At 40.6% G+C, this 26,034-nt stretch overlaps 1 protein-coding gene across 1 annotated transcript in view; it reads right to left on the bottom strand.

Annotated features, from left to right (window-relative positions):
* Window positions 1–23,077, bottom strand: part of TSPAN14 (tetraspanin 14) — a 32,421-nt gene extending 9,344 nt beyond the window's left edge. The window contains exons 1-3 of the mRNA XM_054382281.1: window positions 23,038–23,077; window positions 13,034–13,131; window positions 5,595–5,645 (exon numbers count right to left, since the gene is read on the bottom strand). Coding sequence (XP_054238256.1) covers window positions 5,595–5,645; window positions 13,034–13,114 — 132 coding nt within the window. The 5' untranslated portion in view covers window positions 13,115–13,131; window positions 23,038–23,077. The remainder of the gene's footprint in view (window positions 1–5,594; window positions 5,646–13,033; window positions 13,132–23,037) is intronic.
* Between the last annotated feature and the right edge of the window lie 2,957 nt (window positions 23,078–26,034).

Below are 26,034 nucleotides of genomic sequence, written 5' to 3'. Positions count from 1 at the left end.
CTTGAAATGTATCAATTTAAATGGCACTCCCTTTCACAGTTTTTTTTTTTAGAAAACTAAATAAATGAAAATTTCCCAGTTCTAGTATTTAGGTGGCAGAAAGGGAGAGACATCCTAACTATAGAGCAGGTTATGGATGTCATTTTAAGGGAGGGGAATAAAAATTTTGGTTTTGTTTTCAAAGGAAGATTTTTTTCCTCTCACCATCTCAGTTATATCCCTTCAATGCTGAATAGTCTTAGGAACGTTTCTCAAAATCTTGCAAGAATACAGAAGTACAGTCTAAATATTCCCCTTTCACCCCAAATAAAATTCTTACATCAAAAGAAGCTATCTATCCCCTGTAAGAAACTTGCAAATCACCTAATTTATCAGCATTTTCTTTTTTGTTAACTATCCAGACATACCACTTACCTTGACAAAAATCTTGCCTATTAAGCCTGGTTGCCTTGACCTTAGGACAGAATTTCTAAATTTAGTAAATAGAAGCCCTTTTTTTTAGTTTCGGTTTTAAAGAAACTAAGTTTATACACCATCTACCATTAAAATACCATCAAATACATATAACAAGAGCTTCTCGTGTAGTGTGCAAGAACAATATGCAACATATAGAGGATGGAAAGGACAAACAGATGAAACAAAGCTGTGGAGAATAATTTGTAGGAATGTCCAGGTGGCCTTAAAAGAGTCTGAGTGTTCATCATACGCTCATCAGCAAGAGAGCATTTTAACAAGGAAATACTTTCCCTTTAAAATACAGAAATAACAATAACTAATACAGTACAATATCCTGTAATAATGTTTACTATATTCTTTATATTTTGAAGCTAGATATGTTTACTGTAATAATAAGATATTAAAGACCCCCATAAAGTCGTTCATGTAAGTAGTCTAATTCTGCTAAAGGAAGGCAAATTTTTGTGTATCTTGCTACTCAGGTATTTGTGCTAGAGTAAAGTGCAAAGAATATATATCCTAAGAGAGGATCTTGGAAATATTTGTATCATTTTGCATTTAAATACTTACTTTAAAATAGCATCTTCAAAATACAGTGTTGGAAGAAAATGTGCACACAGACAAACATCAGCTAATGAAAAAAAAAATCACTTATAGGAGTTCAGCTTCTTTCATTATGTTTCATAACAGACCTTGTTAGGGTAGTTAATTTGGCAACACCAAGATAATAATTGTTTTTGCCAAAACTGGGTGAAGGGATGAAGTGCTAAAAAAAAAAAAAAAAGTAACTGAAGCATAGACTGAAGAATTGTCATGTGACAGCTAGTGACTACCAGCTGAAACAGCTTATTAAAAAGTGATCACTGTTTATAGATTTCCCAGTGTTCACGAAATCTTGGGAAACAAAGACTTTTCTAGCATCATCAGTGATGCATTTCCATTCTTACAAACTGTAACACCTTGCAGCTAACTATCGAATTTGGCCTACTGGTTTAGTGATGAGAGTCCCACCTAATCAACCCTTGGCTCAGATCCTACAGTCAAGGAAAACACACCACGATTAGCTAGGCTAATTCACTGTCTTTGTAGAACTAATACTATAAGACCAAACACTGACAAGGATGTTGAAAGTTTCACAACTACTTCCAGTCACATCCTCCCCCCACAAAAGCTTACTTTTTTTTTTCTTTTTCTCCAGAAAAATCTTGCTGAAGCAACACCTTCGAGAAGAAAACTTCCTCTCATCAAAACATGTTATGAAGAAAAGTTGGCAAGAACTGGGCTTTATTATTCACCCTCAGATAATGTTGTTTCACAACTGTTTCTTCATGATCACAATTGATGGTTACAAAGTTCTCTTTAAAAAAAAAATGAAGGTGAAGGAGAGGAGGTCTGCCTAACAAAAGATGTTAAGCAAAAAGTCCTGATGGGAAGAAGCAAATAAGAGTTATTTTATGGGACTATCTCATTCCACCTCACTCATCTCTCCAAGGATGCTTCTGCCTGTGCCATCTGCAGGACAATAAAAGCTCTTTGAAGTAGAAACTGCCCTTTACAACAGCACCTAAATTTCTTACAGGTATACAGAAATTAAGTCTGATACTTGAAATCAGTGTGAAAAAATCAAAAAATAAAATTCAGCCCTTAAGTCTTCCTTTTAGTCACTCAGAACAGTGAATTAAAAGTTTGACTGCACATGCTTGTTTTCAACTTTAATTCATGTAAGCATTATGCCACCATCTCAACTGTTGGCAATAGAGGACAAACATGGATTTGCTTTAAAATAAGTACACAGAAAAATAAATATCCAATACATCCCATTAGCAAATGCCAAATCAGTTACTGTTCTGAGATACAGGAGTATAGATACTACAAAAACACTCTGACAAGGACACAGTTGATTTCTTACAATGAAGTTCCATAAAACTGGACATTGATTATTACAGTAACATTGCCACTGATTACTAACAAGTAACTTTTAGAAAGTTTACATATCTCCATGTACAAATGCATATAAAGATCAGCAGACTAAACACGCTAAATCATAGAATAATTTAAGACTCAAAGATCTGCCTGACATAGGCAAGTCCAAAATTGGATATGGTACTCCAGATGTGGCCTTAAGTGGGATGTACATTGTTGGAAGAAGCTCCTCCCTCAACCACTGACCACATTTGTGCTAATGTAGTCCAGTATGCTGTTGAGCTTGACATGAGGTTACACCTGATGTTCAACGTACTGATTCACAGATGGCATTGGGTTGGAAGGGACCCTCAAGGGTCACCTTGTCCAACCCCTCTACAGTGAACAGGGACACCTCCAACCAGATCAGGCTGCCCAGGGCCACGTTGAGTTTGATCTTAAACATCTCCAGGGACAGGAGGTCAAGGTTTCTTTCCTCACAAAGCTGCTTTCTGGACAGTCAACCCCCAGCCCATACTAATGCATAGGGTTACTCCATCTCAGTCACAGGATTTTGCAATTGCCTTGTATTGTTATTTTTAAATAACTTTCATATGGTTCCTTTTAACCCATTTCTTCATGCTCGTGGAGTCCCTCTACATAAGAGTTTTGCATTGAAGTAAACAGATGGCTCCCTTTCCATTTATTATTGGCTGGAATGAAGTTAAGCTGACTCGTCTCTAGCTTACCACATCTTCCTTTGTGCGATTTTTAAAATTATTTACCAATAAGCACTGCTTTCCCAACCAGAGGGCTGACTGTTATTCACCCTGATTCTATTAACAGTTCATAATTCACTTTGTCTTGGTGATTTCTGCAATATTCCTTAGTGACTTAAAATTTTATGCAATTTAACTTCTACATGATTGTTCACAACTACAAAAACCGGTTATGAGACCATTAGGATAGGCCAATTAGATACACCAGATAAAAAAGACTGGATTTGGCTTAAGCAGGCAATGCAAACCAGGATGACTAACATTTTTACATATAGTGTTTCCAACATTTCTCACAAAGCAGCATGCTCATTATCAGCTAAAAGCACAGGAATTACATCCAGAAGGGAAAAAAAAAAAAAAAAAACTGCTTAGGAATCAATCTGAAATACAGTCCTACTGGAAAAAGAAAAAAAAAATATATATGTAAGTTAAAAGGACTGCGTGTACTTCATGTGGCACTAAGAGACAGGATGTTCAAACCTCTTCCACCACCTGTAGTTTATCTCTGGGTTTACAACTGAAGCACTGCTTCTAGAGAGTTTTTCTCATACTTCCCATCTATTGTTCACTAAGATGTTTATCTGTAAACAGACAGATCCATACAGGCTCTGTGGCTGAAAAATAGTACTAGTATGAAAGACTGTACGTGGAGCACAGAACAGCCATGAAAAATAACGTACAAGATTTCACAAGCCATTCAGAAGTTCAAAGCCACAGGAAAAGCTTTGAAGCACTTCTGTGCAAGACAGGAAAAAGAGCAGAAATAGCTCAGACAAACTTTAAGAAATAAAGCCTGGTTTGCCTTTTAGTAACTTTGGTGTATTGTGTAACATCAAGACCATTTGGTAAATGGAGTTATTTGTGAGGTAGTCATTGCCAACACCACAGATACTGTATGCTTTTTTACAGAACAGCAGATCATGTCTGAGCATGGAGAAGGCAAATTCAAGACAGTTTAACACCCTCCGTAAAGAGCTGGAAAGAAAATCCTTTCCTAACAGCAGGATAGGAGAGAACTGCATTTTTGTATGGAGTTAGGCTGCTTATAACGTATCAATGGTATCGGTAACCTAGTTGTGAGAATGTGCACAGACAGAAGTAGCAGGGAGAAGGAGATTAAGCATTAAGATCATAATAAAACTCTTCTTCCACTTTTTGGAGGTGAAAATCCCAGAAGCTCTCTAGATATGGGAGGTGCTATGTATATAAAAACTCTGATTAAGGAAGCAGTTCCAAAGTGTTCTTACTCAGCAGCACAATTGAATAGTGAGAGCACCTGCCCTCCCTTATTAAGATGAGGATCAGTAAATCTGCTAATATCACTTTTTCCTACTGCTTGCAGTCATATTAAAGCCACACTTTTACATTCATAACAAGAAGGTGATCATTCATTTCTATACCTATGCCATCTCTTCTGTAGCAAAAGAACTCTGTAGGTATATTCTCACACAGACTTCCTCTGAGAAAGTTTTCAGTCAAAATAAACCTTTGTGGAAAATAAGGTTAGTCAGCTATATCACATTCCCCAAATTTGTTCCTCTACATAGAGACAGAATTAACCTAAGCAATTCCACAGAAGCTAAAGCGGAAGACAACAGAATCACAGAATCAAACAGGTTGGAAGAGACCTCCATGATTATCAAATCCAACTGATCACCCAACCCTATCTAATCAACTAGACCATGGCACTAAGTGCCTCATCCAGTCTTTTCTTAAACACCTCCAGGGACATTGACCCCACCACCTCCCTGGGTGGCCCACTCCAATGGGCAATCACTTTCTGTGAAGAACTTATTTGTAAGATAAAGCCTAAAGTTCCCCCTACACAACTTGAGACTGTGTCCTCTTGTTCTGTTGCTGGTTGCCTGGGAGAAGAGACCAACCCCCACCTGCCTACAACCTCTCTCAGGTAGTTGTAGACAGCAATAAGGTCTCCCCTGAGCCTCCTCACCCTCCAGGCTAAACAACTCCAGCTTCCACAGCTGCTCCTCATAGGGCTTGTGCTCCAGGCCTCTCAGCAGATGGCCTAAAGACTGAAATATTTCAGAAAAATGGTTCCAAAGACGCATGTTAGGGATTTTTAATATAGAAGAGCTATATATTTACATTCCTCCCAAATGCTTCTTATTTTTAATAAAGCGGTGAGTAGAGATGTGTATTTTTGAAAACATGCTTTCAAAAAAGACCCAGTTCATAAAAACTGCTCATGAAGATTAAAATCTACCTACCATTCTACTCTTACAGGTTTACAACAAAGGCCTAAACATCAAGGGCCATAGGTTAACACCTTATCAAGGACAAGAATGAAGACCCAAATAAACTCAGGTTAGATCACTTCAACATGGTCTTGAGCTCAGATGCTGCATTTAACCTTTGCTGCTTTCTGAGGAAGCAGTTTTACTGGAGCGGGGGGCAGAAGGGGGCAGTCAAAGTAAGACCAGTCATTTCTACTCTTACCTTTTCACTCCATGCCCACAGACCAGCTGCAAGGAAGGCCACTCCAGCTAGCTAAAGCAAAAAGAAAAAAAAATAATTAGGTATACTAGTCAACACAGTCTCAAAACACTTAGCCAGTAGCACTGCTGTTCAAGTGAAACAGTCTGTAATCTCAGACAGTATTAATGGGACATTCCTGTCCACAGGTTAACTCTTGCCAAAAGGATTTAGAGTGCTTTTATTTCACAATATTCTTGCATTTTAAGTTACTTTTAAAATGTATTCCAATTTTATTATTGACAAATTCTCAAGAAGCACACTACTGAACTCATGATTCCACACAGTAGTGTGCAAGCAGGACTTACCCTTCTTCCAATTACTTGCTCTAAACCTTTGGCCTGCACACTAATGAAGCCTATAGAATAACCAATTTTGAGTTTATTCCCTATTTTGTCATTTTATAGCTCACCTTCAACCAGCAGCCATGTTTGACTGTTCCTAATTTCTCATTCTCTGTATCACCCTCCTAATTAAATACAGCTTGTCTTCTGAATCCTTACCTTGTTTAAGCCCTTCTGAATTAAGATGAAGTAATGATTCATCCACTTACTTTCAACAAGCCACAAATCTAACACTGACATACAAACACAACATACAAACCCTTCACCAGTTCATATGATTACATAATGAATATTTCTGAATTAGTCATTTAAATTAAGCAAGAAATCTTTGTTCCAGTCTTTCATTCCCTTCTCAGGTAGTTTGCCCACAATATCCAACTTCAATAATCGAACTAAAATTACCTCCCTACAAACTGAGGGCAGCTACCCCCCATAATTTAAAATGGCATTCTACCCTGCTATGCCAATGTAGCCCACCACCAGGTCATCAAGCATGCTGTACACTGCTGGAACCCAGAGGGCTGATTCTTCTCTCCTCTTACCTCTGATCTTACCTCACTTCTCTCTCATGCTCTCACTCTGTCTCTCCGGCATGTCCTAGGCAAGCACCTTGCCTGCCTCAAGAATCAGTGTATGATCAAAATGAACTGCACAAACTTGTAATTAATGAATTGCAAACCATTCTAGCCATTTCACTATCAGTTTGCCTAGCCTCACTCCTTAGGTATCATTCAAGAGCCTCCCATGAAGCCTTCCTGTGAAGCCAGGTCACAACAAGTCTTATGAGAAGTGGCTGAAAGAACTGGGATTGTGTAGCATGGAGAAAAGGAAGCCATGGGGAGACCTTATTGCTCTCTACAACTACCTGAAAGAAGGTTATAATGAGGCAGGTGTTGGTCTCTTCCCCTGAGCAGCAATCTATAGGACAATAGGGAACATCCTCAAGTTCTGCCAGGAGATGCTACTTAGATTGAAACATCAGGAAAATTGACAGCAGCCCTGCAGAAAAGGTGTTGCTGGACAAGAAGCTAGACATGAGCCAGCAATAGGCACTTGTAGCCCAGAAGGCATATCACATCCTGGGCTGCATCAAAAGAAGCATACCCATTAGATTGGGAGAGGTCATTCTGCCTTTCTACTCTGCTCTGGTAGACCTCACCTGGAACACTGTCCAGCTCTGGACCCCCCAACACAAGAATGACATGGACCTGCTCCATCAGCTCCAGAAGGCAGCCACAGATAACCAGAGGATTTGAACATCTCCCCTACAAGAAGAGGCTGTAAGAGTTGGGGCTGTTCAGTCTGAAAAGACGGCTTCAGGGATTTCAATATCTGAAGGAGACCTACGGGAAGGCTGGGGAAGGACTGTTTAGAAGGGCTTGTTGTGATAAGACAAGAGGCAATGGTTTTAAGCTGAAGCAGGGCAAATTTAGATTGGATATAAGGCAGAAGTTCTTTACAATGAGAGCGATAAAATACTGCAACAGGTTGCCCAGAGATAGAGTTGATGCCACGTTCTTGGAGACATTCAAGATATGTCCCTGCTCAATGCATTCTGCAATTCTCTGAAAATACCCTCTATTTACCATTCTTGCACAGAAGTATTCAAGTGATTGCTATAAAGCACATCAGGTAACTGATCATCCCAGCCTGAACTGAAAGAAGTTTTAGCCTTCATCAGCTCACTGAACTAACTGGCCACATGAGTGGCAGAATAGGCAGCTCAGAAGTAGAGATGCTAAGAGAAGGTGTTACCAGGGTAAGGGTGAGCAAGCCAGCTACTTCCAAGAGAGGCATTTTGAAATTCACCTCTCACCAGAATGTGGATGATACATAAGGAAGCAGAAACTTCAGTCACACAGTCACATTTATGCCATATATTGCCTAAAACTTTAGGTGAAAGCATAGACAAAGCAGCTCAACTGCATCCCTTTGAACATGAAACTACATCTAGTAACCAGCATTTGCTGCACTTTCTGCTTTAGAACCTGCATTGCTAACTGAGCTGTATAACTCTGATGCCAACTCGTGGACACCATGCACAAGACTTAGCTTAAGCATTATCTCTTCACAGCCACACTGAATTCCTTTGATTATGATATCAGAAGCATCCTATTAGATGAGAAAAAAAAGTCTAATTTGTTTCTCTGATCGAGGTTGCAGCTAAACAATTCTTGCAATACAATCCTTCCACACAAACTGATTTTGGGCCAGCCGGCCCCGAGGTCTGTTTAGAAGCAACAGGAATGCATTACAACTGTGTTCAGCTTTTGTAAGCACAAAATGTTACTCTTACAGAGAGCACTTTTTCCATCCTCTTGACAATTCTATCAGCAGCCTCCAGCCCTTCCTTCCTACCCTTGTATCTTCCCAGATTTTTCCTCTCAGGGTCAGGAAACCACCTGGTGGTGGATTCTTTCCTCTTCCTGGCACAGTCTTACTGTTTCAGATGTTCCTGAAAAACAACAGGCTACAAAAGCCAAGAAAACCTTATGATAGCCTAGGTCTTCTCTTACATTTCAAAAATTAGCTCAGAATTCTTTTGCAGAGCTTAAGAGAATTTATGCCCTTCATGATGTTCAGGGCAAAATCACCACATCTTCTATAGCATGAGTGAAAAGTTTTTTGTTTTGTTTTTTTTTTTTTTCCTCCAAAACCCCTTAAGAGCCACATACAAAGCTACAGAGCATTAGAAAATAAATCAAGATGACAGCAGCTAAAAGCTATTTTACCCTCTCTTCTCAATTCAATTGAGATACAGTGAGCTCACATGCAACTTAAGAGGCTTTGTCAGAGAAAACATGCTTCCTGTCACTGAAATAGCCACGTCCTGGCTGAGGTGCCAACCCCAAAAACTCCTTTGCTGAAAACGAAGAAGCAGGCGCCAGGCACAGGCGATTTGAGGCATCACCTTTTATTCCCTGGGCCTTCCCAAGTACAGTATAGTGCTGTACTTCAAGACAGGGAACCCCTGAACTCCCCCTGGAGTCAGCTGTCTACCCCTGGCCTCCTCCCTCCACTGGGGCTTTCACAGGACTCCATTACAATATGACTCAGAATAGAAAGGTGTCAGAACCAAACTCTTCACTTTGTATTACTGCAGTCTTTTAAATTCATTACAACAAATGAAGCCAAACAAACAAAACCCACAAACAAAACCAAACCAGCTTTAGAACTTGAAAGGAGGTCCCACCTTACTGTAATATGGTGATTTCACTTAAAGCTCTAGGCATTCCTTGCAGGGCTATCTTAATGACTGCAATAGTGCCTCATCGCTACTCATTACACAAAGTGTACTTGCAGAAGTTAAACCTTATCAGCATGCTTAAAAAAGTAAGATGAAAATAAAGTAATCCTGTATTAACATCATACCTGGGAACACAGACCCTTCCTATGACGACCATTTACCAGTGCAGGTAAGGGGTTGACCTGCTGGAAAGCAGCTCCACAGAGAAGGACCTGGGGAATCCTGGTGGACATCAAGTTCACCATGAGACTGCAATGTGCCCTTGTGGCCAATGGTATTCTGAGCTACATTAAGAAGAGTGTGGCCAGCAGGACGAGGAAGGTTCTTCTGCCGCTCTACTCTGCCCTCGTGAGACCATGCCTTGAGTATTGTGTCCAATTCTGAACTCCCCAGTTCAACAAGGACAGGGAATGACTGGAGAGAGTTCAAGGGAGGGCCACTAGGGGACTGGCAAGCTCTCTTAGGAGGAAAGGGTGAGACACATGTGGCTCTTCAGCTTGGGAAAGAGAAGACAGAGGGGATCTTATCAATGCTTATCAGTATCTAAAAGGCAGGTGTCAAGAGGATAGGGTCAGACTCTTTTCTGTAGTGCCCAGTGACAGGACAAAGGGGCACTGGGCACAAACTGAACACAGGAAGTTCCACCTAAACATAAGGAAAAACATCTTTACTTTGAGGGTGACAGAGCATGGGAACATGTTGCTCAGAGAGCTCATGAGATTGGAGACTTTCAAAACATGCCAGGACACGCTCCTGTGCATCTTGATCAAGACAAACTTGCTTTAGCAGAGAAGCTGAATTAGACGATCTTCAGCTCTTCCTTTGAACCCCCCACTATTTTATGATTCCCTTTATTACTAGGGAAAGCAAAGCACAAAGAACAGAGAAGTGATTCTGCAAGCCAATTGTACACAACTAACTCAAAGCCATCAAAACTGAATTTCTTTTGCCAAGTTGCCCATCTGAAAAAAAAAAACTTCTAAAGAATGAAGATTCAGATTTCTAATATCTGATTAAACTGTGAACTTGCTATTGTTAAAATAGTTACATTTGTCCTCGTGAGTTCAATACTTGAGCCATACTTGAAAAGGGATACACACTGAAGTAAAGCAACCACTACAAAAAAGTTTAAATATTCTGTAAACTACTAAGTCACCATATACTTTAAAGTCTATACAGTCACTGATACTACCTTTAGAGCTACAACTGGGAAGTCAAGATGCACCTTTCACCAGTGACAGAAAAATAAATGCAACTCTATTTACATGCAAATTACCTGGTTTGTGAATAAACTGTTATGACACAGGTGAGTTATCATACTTCTAGTAACAGCTTAAATAGGCAAAAGGCAGCCTGCACATCTATCTAAATACTATCCCTCATACCCATTACATAGTGCCCACCCTCACTAACACCAACACTTACAAAGCAAGCTCCCACAAGCACCTGTCCTGCAAGCCAAGAAAAGTGAACCAAGACTAACGTTCCCTCCCTAAGCAATGCTTTTCCGAGTCATGGTTACATTTCCCTTTTGATTTTGTAGTCCTTTGGTTCTTTGAATAGGAAATTCACTTTGTTCTACACACGACGGTTTTGTCCAAGTAAAGAGACTGTTAGACTCGTCATCCCAGACATGTCATAGGCTCCTGAATCACTGTGTCAGCAAAGTGATTCATACATTGCCTATAGGAGCGTCTACCCTCCCATTCCACATTTACATAGCTTGTTCTACAACTAAAGGTGCCGAACTCTTATCAAAAGAGCTGTACATACACATGATTCACTTGGTCAGTCTGGTAATTACTTCCCAGCAGAAGCTTCAGACCATTCGCTGAGCAAGCTACCAAGACTATGAGTGTATATTCAGACCAATTCCTCCAGACAACAGATCAGCTGAAGCACACAAGCTGCATTTAAAATTCTCAAATTTTCTTCATCTCTTCTTTAAAAAAGATTTGTTAACCAAGAGGAAAAAATCCTTGGATCTTCACAATTTAATTTCAAGAGAATGTAATAAAAAAAAAAATCTGAAAAACACGAACTGTAAGGAATTTGTAAAGAATAAAAAAGAAAATATGAAATTAATGCTTATGAAAAAGTAGAGCAAATTCTTGATAGCCTTACCAATAAAGACAAATATATTTCAGTTTTTCAAAGGTTGTTTACCCATCAAAACCAGTAATAAACCCCACTTCATGAGACATTCAGTAGAAAGAAAAGAGAAGTCTAGAAGAATCCTAATATATTTATAAACAAGTCTGTCTGTTTTTCACACAAACCCCATGCTATCTGAAGAGCATCCATTCAGCTACCAAGTAATTTTTCTAAAAACCAGAACATCCTGACAAGTATTACTTCTTACTTGACAGCTGTCCACTTCAGGTACATGGGAGATGCGCTACATAGAATAATAAAAATAAGTGGACATCGTAGCACTTGAGCACATACCCTCTGACACATGAGGTCATGAATCCCCAGTTGCCGGCAGGGAAGAGGAATGGGGAAATCACTAATGAACATTTGCACTATGGCAATACTGGGGCAAACTAACCCTTACTGGAAAAAAGATTCTGAACAAACCAAAATATATTTTCTGCCCTGTCACCCATACAAGCATGAAGATCCCCTGCAGCTTAAACTTACAGTACCATGTTAAAGCTTTGCACTAGTAAACATAAGCTAGTGACAATAGCAAAACATTCTGTGTTTTTTTGACAATGATACCCAAACTTGGCAGTCTCAGTATTATCTGGCCTTCTGACATTTTTATTAGGCTGAAGGCAACAGGAAATTGATGAGTAACAAGCTTTCCAAACTGTTCTCTTTGAGCAGTGATTTTCTTCCCTACAGGTTTTGCTTTCAACAGAATACTGGGTGAGATGATCTTCAGAAATTCCATCAAACCTAGATTTTTCTACGACTCTAATTCAGAGTTTTGTCTATCAAATATGCAGCTTTCAAGAAAAAAATAATTTTCTACCTTAAATACTATCTGACCCTTTCAGCTTTGAAAAAAATCTAAACATCTCTAAAAAGAAGCTATCTATACTAGGAAATATTTTAACTCTGAATCAGAACATTAATACAAGCTACTGGCACTGGGCAAGTCCCTGTACCCATACCTCTTTGCAACTATCCACATGCCTGTTTTTGCACCCTTTTCACACTCACAATTCTAAACAAACACTACTGGACACCAGTCCATAACTTAAGTATGTCTGATACCATCTTGAAAATTTTGCTGCCCATAGAGCATGGTCATAGATCTTGGCAGTGTTGCAATGCCAACTGTTGACACATCTCGGGCAGTTTCTTTCTTCTGCATAGTGTATTTACAGCATTTACAGCTATGCCACTCCAACTCAGACATCAATGATGATCTGAGATATTAGAAGAGACTTCCTCTTAACAGGGAAGCAATTTAACATAGCACTTAAATGTATTTAAGAAAGGTTGCTTTAACCTTTACCCAAACACAACAGGCATGTAACAGCCTCCACCATTCAAAACACAGAAGCAGTCAGCAACAGTTGACACTACACTATTTTCTTTACACAAATCCAGTTTAATATGCTTCATTTCTTTAGATTCACTCGAAAGTCAGGAAGAAGAGGCAAGGAAAGGATGTTAAAAATCATATGAATATTGATTCCTCACAATAATTACTTTCTCACATGGGAGAGGCTTCTTGAATTGCAAAACATATCAGCTTCCCTCTTCAAGGTATTTCAGCCTGTTCTCTTAAACAGAAGAAGGAAGTTAATAAAACTGAGGTAGACTAAACTATTTTGGTCTCTAAATTTCGTACTTACCCAGAAGACAATATTGTAGCTGAAGAGAAGGTATTTATACCAACAGCTGACTTCTGCATTAGAGTATCGATAATAGTGCATCTTCTATAGCAGAGCGCCTGCACAATAAAGAATAAGAATTAGAAGTTTTAAAGAAGTTTTTCTACACTTCTCTTGTTCTGTTGAGAATAGTATGACCAAAGTCAGCTCATAAAATTCTCTTCTTCCTAAGCTCCCTGTAAGTATTTGTTGCTTTATAATTTTATCTTCTTCAAGCACCCTTAAGTGGTAACAGAGACAAACATCCCAAAAGGAAACTAGCTGTAGAGTTAGCCTACAAAGGTTTGCTTCAGCAAGTAGGCATTCAGGTGTTCTCTTACTCCTTCAAAACAATTTTACTTAGACAGCTACTTGGACTTACGCAGAAGTCTAAACACACACCCTGTGGATTGCACATCGTACAATCCAGCTAGCAAGGAAGTGATTACCTGGAAAACCTCAATGTCTACAGACTGGTAAGTAAATAAGTAGTTGTACTCTGTCTTTTCCATAATTGAATGTTTCTTTACCAAACCAATACACAGTAACAAGTTTAGCTCAAACCCAAAAGCCCTACTATTAAACAGCTGATCTGTTCTGCAGAAGCTCTTTCTTCCTTACATACACACTCGACATAAGGTTCAACTGCAACTGTTGCTCAAATATTTCAGAGAGCTACAGCTTTTCAGAGTATCACCACTAAACTTCTGCAGAAATACCATGCATAGGAAAAAAACCCACCCAAAAACAAACAAACCAACCCAACCACAAAAGAGAGAACAATCTGTTACACTGAGAGACAGAGCTGGGAAGACAAAGCACTTGCACAGCCTTTGCATTCTAGAGAGCTGACAACAGAGTACTGCCTATGACAGACAAGAAACAGTCCCACATTTCAACCCTCCACCCACTTGAGGCAAATGTTTTGCTCTCATAAGACATCAGTGAAAGGCTTGCAACAGGGAATCAAGCATAGAGAATTTTCAAACACCTTATAACTGCAGGGGGGGAGGGAAGACTTCAAGGACTATGATGTCCTGGATATTCGTAGAGAGCATGTGGAAAAAAACCAAGCCTACAAAGTCTAAACTAAGCATCATGGAACACATTATTGAATATTTCTACCACATCCACAGCTATGAGAAAGTTATTTTTTTGTTTTACTCTTTAAGAAGGCAAACTGCACCTGGCTGTAAAAAACCCACCCACTGAAAGAAAGAAGCAAACACCTGTCAGCTTTGAATACTTTATTCAATAAACACCTGGCTTTAGCTTTTCAGTGAAATACCAATTACTTTCCAGGACAATTATGGAGTACAACTGTCACTGTCTTATTTGACAAGCTCGTTTTTTGAAATCTCAACACAAACACTTCAAGCCTTCAACTGGTTTTCCCTAAAGATAAAATCACACACACACACGCACACTCAGAGATCAAGGACATACAATAGGCATCTCTAGTCCACAAGACTAAGGACAGAGCTCCCAAAATAGAATCTGGTTTTCCTCACAGAAGTTTCCCCATGCCAGGCTTGGCTTCCATATGGAAGCAAATTGAGAGTGTCTCCTTGTTCCAGATACATGCCTCATCCCTCTTTAAGCCCAGACAGAAAGTTTCTCTGCTAGCCAGTCAAATGGAAGTAGTTCTCAGAAATACAGAGACAGTATAGAAAATCTAAAGAAAGTACATTTTGGTAGAATACTCCAGCAAGAAACAACTGGGATATCATGTGACTTAGAATACAGAAAAAGATTACGAGACTTAGAGAGATGTCTGCTTTTTTTAAAGCTGAGATGGCCTCTATGAGTGTAAGAAGAATTTCCATGGTTTTAATCAAATACAGAAACCAAAATTTTTTGCCTTCTAAAATATCACCTTATAACCAGGTTCTAATGCTCACAGTATATTTACAGCAAAAAGCACTTTTAAAAAATAATGTATGGCAGTACAGACAGTGACTAGCAAGTCCTAGATGTGACTCAGTCATATACATAGGAATGTATATCACAAAACTCAGCTTAAGAAGTACAGTTCTGTTTCCTCGTGCTTTAGTTTTTGACCTTTTCAACCTCTACAGCTTCACAGACAATATTCAAGAATCCTACTATTGTGAGACGCAGTAAAGAAAACTTCCTTAAACATCACTTCTGATGCAATTTTCTAGACCTGCAGCTGAGAGAATACAAGAGAAGAAACAAACACTTGGTTTTTCCCAACTTCAGTCTCTACGGAAGCGATGGAAAAGAGGATGCTAGGAGACAACATCAGAAAGCCACTGATCTGAGCAGAGTCCAAGACTGCATCAGTGTCTCTATTACAGCAATACACTGGCTACCAGTGCAAGCACTTTCCTCAGATGTAGGCACACTAAGGCCTATATTCCTGTTTTGTTTCCCTCCCTGTGAAAATCTGGATCCTGTCAGGAACAGCAACTGTAAAATGCACATGCCACTTATACTTTTCCTGATACTATCACTACAGAAGAGAAAACAGATGGCATTTAGCTAGCACATAATTAGATTTCATTACAATGGTGTTCTACTAGACAAAGATGCAAAAATATAATCTGAGGCACAAAGGCAAGCATATCATGTAAGAACCTAAAATACAAACATAGTCTGAAGTCTTAGCTTTTGTTAGGTTGCCCTCACTAGCATTGAGACTCACATCTGACTGTTCAAGTCCCAACTTCAGTGAAACTATTCACAAAAATAAGAGCAACAAAAATACTTACTGATTAGCACCATTTCCCACCTACTTCATCATTCCGACCACAGCTTGTAAAATATTTCTCTTCACATCCTCATAAAACTGGCAAGATGCCTTGGTCAGTATCAATCAATTTTTTTTTAATACGTTGGGGGTGGGGTTTAATGCTCTGAAGTACCAGTACTCAGTCTTTGTTGCAAGAAGCTGCCCTGTAAGAGCACACGCTTCTCCAGAAAGATGTTACCTTCTGAAACATATGCCTGTATTATGACCAGATTTGACTTACTCTCTTTGCTTATCCATAGCAGCAGGCTTTTGGTGGTTCTTGACAGACCACTGAACACCACATGGAGCGATACAGTCAACACTGGTGTGGGAGTGACATTCCGGCATAATAAATCTAATGTATAGGTGCAGCTGATTTTTTCCCCTAATCCTACATATAAACAGACTAAGCAAACCACTCAAGATCACACAGCCACAAGGAGGCATCTGTTACTGGTCTAGAACCTGCTACATCAGTATTTCATTTCATTTACATTACAGGCTACATAACTATGGTTAGGCAACACTACAAAACAGTTGGAAGATTGAAGTAGTATGTGGGCAGCACAGACTAGAAGCAACCTTCTGTACTGTGTTTCAGACAAAGTCACATTGTGTCAGCTGACAGTTAACACCCACTCATAACAAGAATTTCTAAAAAATACAAAGCACTGCTGCTTTGGTAGAATAATGTAATTTTGTGTTGGTGCTTATAGATTTACTAGAGAGAAAAAAAATTTAGTCATTCATCAAGAGTCTACTGCCATTTCCAAAGCATTTCTACACCCACAGATTCCACCCTTACCTTCAGAATACTGCAGGAGTGATATTCAGAGTCTACAGATTTTAGCTTTCATAAAACAGAGGCTGTGATATACTAACAGCCCAATTTCAATATGCAGGAAAATCCTCACATGCTAAATCTAGAACAATAACAACACCAATACACTTCTCTAGACCTAGGTCCACAAAGTCTTTTGACCCTAAGGAGGCATTAAACTTCACAAGTCACATCACAAGTACTGCCACCATACATAGTCCTGACCCCCTCCCCCCCACCTACTTCTAAAATCTGCAACCATTTATCATATTACTCAGTGAAGCAAACAATAATACACCAGATCACATAGCAAATCTTCAGATCAATCCTGTGATCTTGTACCACATGCCAAGAAAACAGTTTTAAGCCTTCCAATCTACCTCCCCAGAGCTCATACAAACGCCAGCGCAGGTGCACATCAGCAGGTGGCAGGAGAACAAGGATGGTAGTGCTAGCTTCTAGAATGCTCATGGAAATGCAGCACCCCTCCCAACACCAGTCTACACCAGTTACTTGATGCTAACAGTGAACTGGATGAAGCTGGGAGGACAGGGTAGAACTGAGGCAAAAGAAAAAGGAAAAAATAATTTCATTTTTCATGTGTTTGGCTGCTCTCACCATGACTCAACTACATTGCATTGAGTATATATGAAGCTGGTGAAGCAAACCAACAAACTCAACATACAAAAAGCATTGGGGAGCAAGAAGAATTTTTTAAAATACAGCAAGAGATGCACTTTGCCATTTGTTTGGGTAAGGCTACTTAATTCTGTTACTTCATAAAAACAAAATTTGTACCAAAAAGCATCATCAGTTCATTCATTCAAGATGTGGTGCCACTAATAATTGTCATATTTTCTGGAAGTGCTCAGTCAATAGAGTTTGGATTTTCTTGTGAAGTTGAAAGAAAGACTTATCTCTAACCAGGCACAGTTCAGAGATTTTCAGAGGACCTTCTGAAAATGAAGCAGCTAAGAAGTGCCTATAGACTGCTCTTTACACATCAGAAAAGCTGATCACTGAGGGAGTCTTAATGCTCAGTACAATGTCCAAAAATTGTGCATCAAATCTTCATGTTTGAGGACTGAGCTGGTAAAACACAAAGGAAAAAAAAAAAAAAAACTGATCAACTGGAGATCTTACAGGATAATCTGTTCCTGGAAACAGATACAGTAGCCCTGCCAATGACTCAGGAACTAAAAGCATGTGTAAGTTTTTTTTGTCTCCAAGCAAGTCCGACTGAGGCCTCACAAAGAAAATATAAGCTTAAGGAATAGAAGTATAGTGTATTTACTTCTGCTGCAGTCCAGAAGAACAGAAAAATATTTATTCACTCAGTGGAAACCTGAGGATTGTTCAAGCAAGAGACTTTTTTTAACCTGAAAGATTCATGTTGCACATAATTTTATTTCCATTTAGTAATCCAACAGTAAAAGAACCTATTGTATACATGCTGTCTGCTCCCTCCCATACCTCCATACAGAACAAAACGGTTCCTCCATTTGCTATACCACTTATATATCAAAAAATCACAACGTAAGAGCAGCAAAGACAGGAAGCCACCAACTGTCTTTGCTGACAAATCCACTCTTTCTTCAGAGAACATCCTAAACTTTTACATATATTGCATTTTTCCTCCATTTTCAGAAATGTCAGTTGTTTAAGTCTCTAGTTACATTTCAGCTGAGAATGATATGCCTTCATAAGAGAGGAAAACCAGGAAAGTGATTATAGTGATATATACTAAAGAAATGACAAGCACATAAATTTGATTTTTGTTGGGCATTTTTTCCTTTAAAATATTCCTTGCAGCCTATCCACAACATATTTCTTAGCCTTTACATTGAATGTTGAATGCTATATAAATAGACATTATGTAAAATAAAATTATTGTTCTACATTTTAACAGTTTAAAATCAAATCTAGGTATCTCTAAGTTAGGAAAATAATTCCAGCACTGGGCATCTGTATTGGGCATGCTAAGAAATGAATACATGTATCTGTACAATAGTAGTTACATTCACCACTTGTTCTGGTTAAACAACGCTGTCTTCATCTCAGGCATATATGATGAGGAACTGAAACTACAAAAACTCTTCTTTTCCTTCTCCTCCCACTCCAAGTGGCTGGACCCATGCTTTCCAAAACTAGACAAACACTCATTCCAAATGAAGCATCTTCCCAGCATCAGGGCATATTACTTATTGGAGGATGAGGTGTTAATGCACACTGGGTTTGGGGATGATGCTTTCAAAGTTTTCTTTCTTTTGCTGCCCTCCACCCTTCACAACACACCTAGGAGAACATTATTCTACAAGCTGAGCAGGACAATCAGCAGCTCACAGGCCACAAGAGAAAACAGTTCTTTCTGACCATGCAGACAGCTCAACAACTGGGTAATTATTTCCCCTAAAAACTAACTTTCTCTTAAAGAAACACACTTGTGCAGATTTCAAAAGGAACTAGGAGGTAAACCTCTAATACAACACCAGCAAACATTAGAGATGTGACAAAAGAGTATTCACCAAACACCTCAGAACGCTAACCACTGCCAACTCTTCAGACTATCAGGTCAAAGACACAGAAATAAGCTAACACTTCCAAAGACGTAGCAGGTATGTTCACAGAGCACCTTGCACATGCTACCACAACACAAGGAGAAAGAACTAAAATGACAAAGGCCAAAGCTGATCCAGGTCAAGTCCATGCTTGAACAGCTCTAGTGTTCCCCTCAAGAGCAAGTGCTCAGGCAGGTCTTGAGAAAACCTCCACTGCTGACTGTCTCACTGGAAGATGCTGTGTGTGCCCCAGGAGAAAAAGGAAAAACAGTCTTTCCACATCTCAGGATTATGCCAAGAACAACATGGTGTCAGTAAATGCTGAGGGTAGCAAAGGCTATGAAGTGACACCATCAGTGTTCCTTCCAATACAGGCACCAGTCTCTGCAATAACTAACATCAAATGGAGCAGCAGAATTAGAACATGCAGAAGTTAGATATAAACACTTCTTAATCTGTGCCTTTTCATTGAAAGAAAAACCAAATACCTCCAGACACCAAAAAAAAAAAAAAAAAAGTGAGAACACAGGAAACTGCCATTTTAACAGGCAGACAGCACTGGTTACACAAGCAGCACAGCTCAGAAAAAAAAAATACAAAAAACCTCAGAGCTGAGCAAACCTTCTCATTTGTCCCATCTGGACAAGGTCTTTCAGCTCCACTCGCTTCTGCTTTGCAAAAGCAGACCCCTGCTATGACCACTTTGTCAAAAATACCCTTTGCAATTTCAGTGCCACTTTGCAAAGGAAGCCACCTGAGAGTCACATCATTAATTGGCAATTCATTTGTTTCAAGCCAGACAACTTTTTAGATAGATCTTCCTCCTCCATGGGCTGGCATACAGGCAAACTGAAGTAACTTAACACTCAGGGCAGGGTAGAAAGCTTTGCCATTTTGCAGCCTCTCATATACAGCTATACCACTGCATCCATATACCACACAACATTAAGTGCTTCCCTGAACACCACTTAATAGGAGATCGTTGAGAGGAAAGAAACTTGCACCAAGAGCATGAGCTCCTTATCCCAGCAATCAGAAGTCTGCCATCACATAGTGACCAAAGTCCAACATCTCATGTGTCTTCCTTCAGATCCAAGTTACTTGAGGCCATTCCCTTTGTTTTCTATTCAGGGCCTTCTATATGCCACTGTACATTTCAGCACTGATTTTATACCCCAAAGTAAGAGTAGACAGCTCTTGCCAAGCAGACAAATCACTTTTTTCCTTTTTAATTATTAAAATTTACAGCATTGAGCTTCCTCTGAATACTGTGCTTCATTCAGCTTCCTGAAGCTGCAACTGCAGCAACTCAAACCTGTCTTGTTACCTTCAAATTTATCAATTATTTAGAGAAAACACCTTTCTATAGAGACTCATGTATCAATTATCTAGTCTTTGAGCAGTAACAAAAATCTTTACGAAAAGAAAAAAATAGTAAAAAAAAAAAAAAAAATCCAGTTAGGGCCACTGAGCCACAGGAACAAATTTAGGTTTGTACATTAGCAACCTGCCTGAAGCAGAATGAAAAACCCAAAATAAAGCAACCACAAAAAAGCCAAAAGCTCACGTCTGAGACTATTAGTGTCAAAGCAGCTGCCCCAACTACATCATGGGGCTTCAGTAAACATCTTCAGAAGACCACCTTAATCAATTTGTTATAAATGCCTACTCTCCTGTGTAAAACAAAGAGAAGCTCCTTTGTAATACCAGGACAACATTCAATTGCTCTTATTGCAAAGATCAAGAGCAAAATCATGTGTTTCTTATACCCTTGCCTTTCACATTCAGGTTCAGATTAAGGATGAAGATAGCCTTCAGATTTTCAGAGTTCTAAAGACAGCACACAGGAACAGCTCTCAGAAGAAACCCATGTAAGCAGACACTCTAGAAAAGAACAGATATTCATCCCCTTACTGTCAGGATTCTGACCCAGATGGCAGCCAAACCCCATACAGCTGCTCACACAATTGCCCCCTGCCCCCACCACATCCCCAGCAGGATGGGAAGGAAAAATCAGGAGAAAAAGGCAAAAACCCCATGGGCTGAGAGAGAGAGATGTTAACAGAACAGCAAAAAGTCTGAAAAAATAATCAGGAATAACAATAATACTAACGAGGTGGTATATAAAGTACGTGATAGGAAACACAGCAGCAACCGCAACGGCCCATCTACCTGATCCTGCCCCACCGTACTACAGCCACCTGCTCAAAACATCTGCACTTGCCTGGTTAGCCCTTCCTTTTAAAGAGTGGGCATGAGGTCAGTATGGCATTGAACATCCCAGTGGCTGCTTCAACTAGTTGTCTTGGTTGTGGCCTCTCCCAGCTTCTTGTGAAAAAGTAAGAAAATTAGTCCAATCCTAGCCAAATGCCAGACACCCACACATATTATGTATGAACTTCACTACAAGGAAAGAGATAAAACACTGTTGCTTTGCTCTTAAAAAGGAAGAAAGACACTTAGGAACAAACCATACCCTGTACTTTTTTTCTCTAGGAGTTGGTTTCCTTCTATTTTATCCAGAGTTCTAGGTCATAAGCTTTAAGTCCCTATTGAAAAAAAAAAAAAAAAAAAAGGCAGTGCCAGAAAACTCTTATCCTGTCAGTAATCTTAAAATATCCTTCCCTCCACCACTGCCTTTGAAGACTAAGAAAAGGAAAAACCAACACGACAATTAACTTATCTTGTTTTAACAACTTTTTTTTTATTCAAAAAGACTCAAAATGAAACCACTAAGACTGCACTGAACATGCGAAACAAAGTCAGATGTAGGTTTAACAGCATTATGCAAATACTCTGAATGTGTAAAAATAGTAATTTGTTGTGCACAAAAGATACCAGTATTGGAGCTAGGCAGGTGTAACACCACGGGTCCAACGTAGTAACAAACGTTTTCCAGTTTAGCTTAAACTCTCTCTCTAGAAATGCAAAAAGACAATCTCTTTTAAAAGTCTACAAAGGCAAAAGCCCACTGTCCCCATATCCTCCGTGCCTAATGCATTTTACTTGAACTCAGAGTCTGCATTCAGCAGCTTCCCGGCAGCGCTCTGTAGCGGTCACACAGCAGAAATAAAACATTCACCTGAAACTACAGAGACAACCAGGAAAAAGGCAAATGACCAAAGAGGAACCAGTGATGTGTTAATTATCCAAACGCTCACCCTAGGACCCCACTGGAGCCGAAACAGGCCCAGTTAAGGCTTTAAGCACGGCCCCTTCAGAGAGACGCTGAAAGGTTGTCAAGAGAGATCCCTCACTAACACAGTTCACAAGTAATGAAAGATTAAAAAAAAAAAAAAAAAAAAAAAAAAAAAGTCACAGGCCTTGTTCCTCTCACGCCCGGAGCAGTGGCTCCTGCTGCCTAGACAGAGGGCTGGAAGCAGCCGGTGCAACGGCAGAGTAAGGACGAGGCAAATGTCGCCCAGCAAGCTGCAGCACCCCGAAAGGCTTTTGTATTATTTCGATAAAATAAACATTTTCTCCCTTGTGGCACCTCACTCACGAAACAACTTCGCGTGCAATCCCAAAGGAAGCCTCGCCCGACCTCTTCGGCTTCCTTTAATGGACAAGGACAAAGGCAGGAGCTCGCCTCAGCCTCGCGTTGTCGGAAAACTTGGTAAGTCTGAGAGCTGCCCCGACGGAGGGCAAGCCGGCAGCGCTTGCTCCCCACATGGTGCAATGCTTGCCAACTCCCAGGGCATGTTGCAGGGAAGAGTCGTACTCTGGCTCTGGCAAAAGGCGAAATAATGGTGTTTGTAAGACGGAGAAGAAAGCAAGCGACATTCCGTACAGCAGGGACGCGGTACAACCCCCTGGAAAGATGACTGAAAGGGATGCCCGGCCCAGGACTTACCGGGAGCAGCAGCCTGCTCGCTAAGTTTCGCCAAGTTGGGCGGAGGACGAGGAGACGATCAGCGTAACCAGAGATCCCTCCACTGCCTCGGCTAGTCCATGGACACGGCAGGGCACGGCGGCGCTCCCAGACCTTCCCCACGTCAGCGCGGCCGGGCGCCAGGGGTGCCTCTTCGCCGTGCCGAACCGCCGTACGGAGCAACCCCGCCTCGCCGCCGTGTTCCTGCCAGGGCCCAGGCAGCACGGAAATGCACGCCCGTCCCTCCGGCCACGCCCGCTCCCCGCACGCAGCCGTGCTCCACACAAAGGGGACGCGGAGGAGGCCCAGCTCTCCCACCAGACCTCCGGGCTCCCATGGGCCTCTGGGCGGTTTCGCCTACTGGGTGCCTTACAGGTCAGTATGAGAGCTCCGACGCCCCACGAGGACGCTCAAGTCCGGGTAGCGGCTGGGAGCGCCAGCAGCTCCCGCACGAGCAGCGGGAATGGCCGTTCTTCGCGTTCCCGTCGCCCCTTCCTCGCGAGCGACCCTCTGCAGCCCCCTTCGGCGGCTCAGGCTGGGGAAGCAGGTGTTTTACTTCAGACTACTTTTCAGGTTGAGATGCCTCCTCCCCCCCCCCCCCAGCGCCCTGCTGCGGAAGAGGCTCAGCAAAAGCAGCGTGCCCCGCCCCCGGGCTGGGCCCCGCAGCTGGCCCTTCCTCCCCGGTCTGGGGCTGAGGAGAGAAGCAGCGTGTCAGTGGCAGCGCTTTCTGGGCAATGTTGAAGATACAATCAAGCTTTACCTGGAAAGCTGAAAGGTGAAAGAAAAAAATTAATTGACCCTGAAGAGTATTTTAATTCTTTACGTGTCTTATGGCCCTTAAACATCTCTCTTTTGAGCTGCTGGGGAAATAAAAGGGAGAAGGAGAGGCTGAGCCGGGAGAGATAGTCATCGCCTGGCCGGTGGAGAAATGCCGTCCCGTCCCCTTCCCATGACTGGTTTAGCTCCCAAGGTGAATGCGCTGCTCCTGTTCCCTTCTTTTCCATACTTTAGGCTATCTCTTTACACAAGAAAACATTTCTGTCACCTTCATTCTCTTATATAGAGCAAAACTATTTTCTGCAGTGCCTCACTATCAAAATATATTTGTGTGCAGGCAGGCAAGGCTAAGGAAGGGTGTTGAACACCACAGACTATATCACAGGCTTTCTTGTATTCTCTACAATTCTTTCACCTGCTCTGGGGCTTGGAGTTTGGGGATTTCCTCATTCCCTCCAGATCACGAACAAGCACTGCTCACAAAGACAGTGGCAATCATGCCCAGTCCTTGGCTGAAGGGTGAAAGGAACCATTGAGCAACTATATGAAGTGAGCTTAGTGCTTCCATTGTGTGATATTTCTCCACTAGGTCAAGGCCAACAACCAAAACCATGCAAGAATTAATATGGCATAACTGCACAGTTCCCAATACATACACTCATCTGAAGTCAGAGAAACTGGATAGACACCAGTGTGTCACCCATCTGCAGGTTATTAGGCTTTCTCCTCATCCCCTTCATGTGGTTATTCAAATTTTAAAAAAATAATTGTTTGTTCTTGGTTTTGTTCTGGTTTTTTTTTAGAAAGAAAATAAATAGGGCCTCCTCAAGCTTGCTTGAAGCTTCAAGAAGGCCAAGAAAAATTGAATTTACTGGTAAATCTGAAAGAGAAAGAATTGCCTGAATTTTAGGGAAGGTGTGAGGGAGAGATACAAAAGCCATTGGGTTATTAGGTGATCAAAAGAAGAGTTTCTTTCTCCTCAGAAGTACTTAAAAGTACTTAAGTCGTCTCACAGAGTACTGAGTCGCATCTCTAGATGGATGGTATAATAGTAACAGCTAGAATTCAGCAGGGGAAATGAAAAACTTAGAATTAGGAAGTGCATCCATCAGTAAAATAAGGGTCTCTTGCAATTTAGAAGTCTTGTAAAAAGATAGTATTACCAGAGTATTGAACTAATGAACTCATGCAGGCAAATGTTCGTGTATGTTTGTCAGTGCTGTTTCATCTGACCACTACAAAACATGTCCTGAAATTAATGATCCGTTACGAGGAGTAGCCAGTGGAAAATGACATGACCAGAGCTATTCACCAATTCCACTGTATCTGCTCAGCACTATCGTCAAACAAAGCTTTTCAGTGGAAGAAATTTCTATTGATGCAGGGAGATTTCTGCAAATTAGAGTTAAGTTGGAATTACCGTGTGGTTTTGATAATTCTGAGGTTAAAAGAAAGAGGCATGTGCACGGAAAAAAGCCCACAAAAGCTACAGAGAGACTTTAAACAATTTCAAATACAAAGATATCACTAGCAGGACCTAAAAGAAAAAATAGAAATATTTTAAGGAAAACCTTTAGATATATTAGAGATCAGTTAGAAGAAGAATAAATTAAGATGAAACTATTCAGATAAAATCCGAGTGGTTTAGACTGAATCAGTCATCTAACTACGTTCATCATGTCCCGACAATATTTTCTCCAACTCCCCAGCTCACTCTGCTGTTCCCAAGTGGCAACTGCACCTATCTACTCTGGCTCCACTAAACCAGCCTGACAGAAGTCTGTGGGATAAAAGAAGCCACCCACACATACTGTCAGTATCTAAACTTAATATTTCTAAAACATAAGAGATTAGCAAGGATTACAGAAGTTTGTTAACCATTTATTACCTCCACACTCATTTATTAATATCTATATAGCACAGAATATGTCATTCTGTACAGTATATCATTATTTACAAAAAATAAAAATATTCACAGAAGTAAAAATACCACAGTAGTATGCCTTTTCTTCTGGCTTAATCGGAATCTACAGTGGTCTCTCCTTGGCATCTTTGTTATGCAAATTTTTACTGCAGAAAGAATCCTCGGGATTACCACTGACCTTCATGCCAGCTGAGGTAGCAGTGACATTCAGCGGCTCAGAAGGTAAAAAAACACCTGCTCATTTTCTTTTTACTACAGTTCATCAACGGGAACACATA

This window comes from Indicator indicator, chromosome 7 (genome assembly GCF_027791375.1).
Source record: "Indicator indicator isolate 239-I01 chromosome 7, UM_Iind_1.1, whole genome shotgun sequence".
Taxonomy (NCBI): Eukaryota; Metazoa; Chordata; class Aves; order Piciformes; family Indicatoridae; genus Indicator; species Indicator indicator.
The sequence above is the reverse complement of the archived record's forward strand: the minus strand, read 5'-3'. Positions and strand labels throughout refer to the sequence as shown.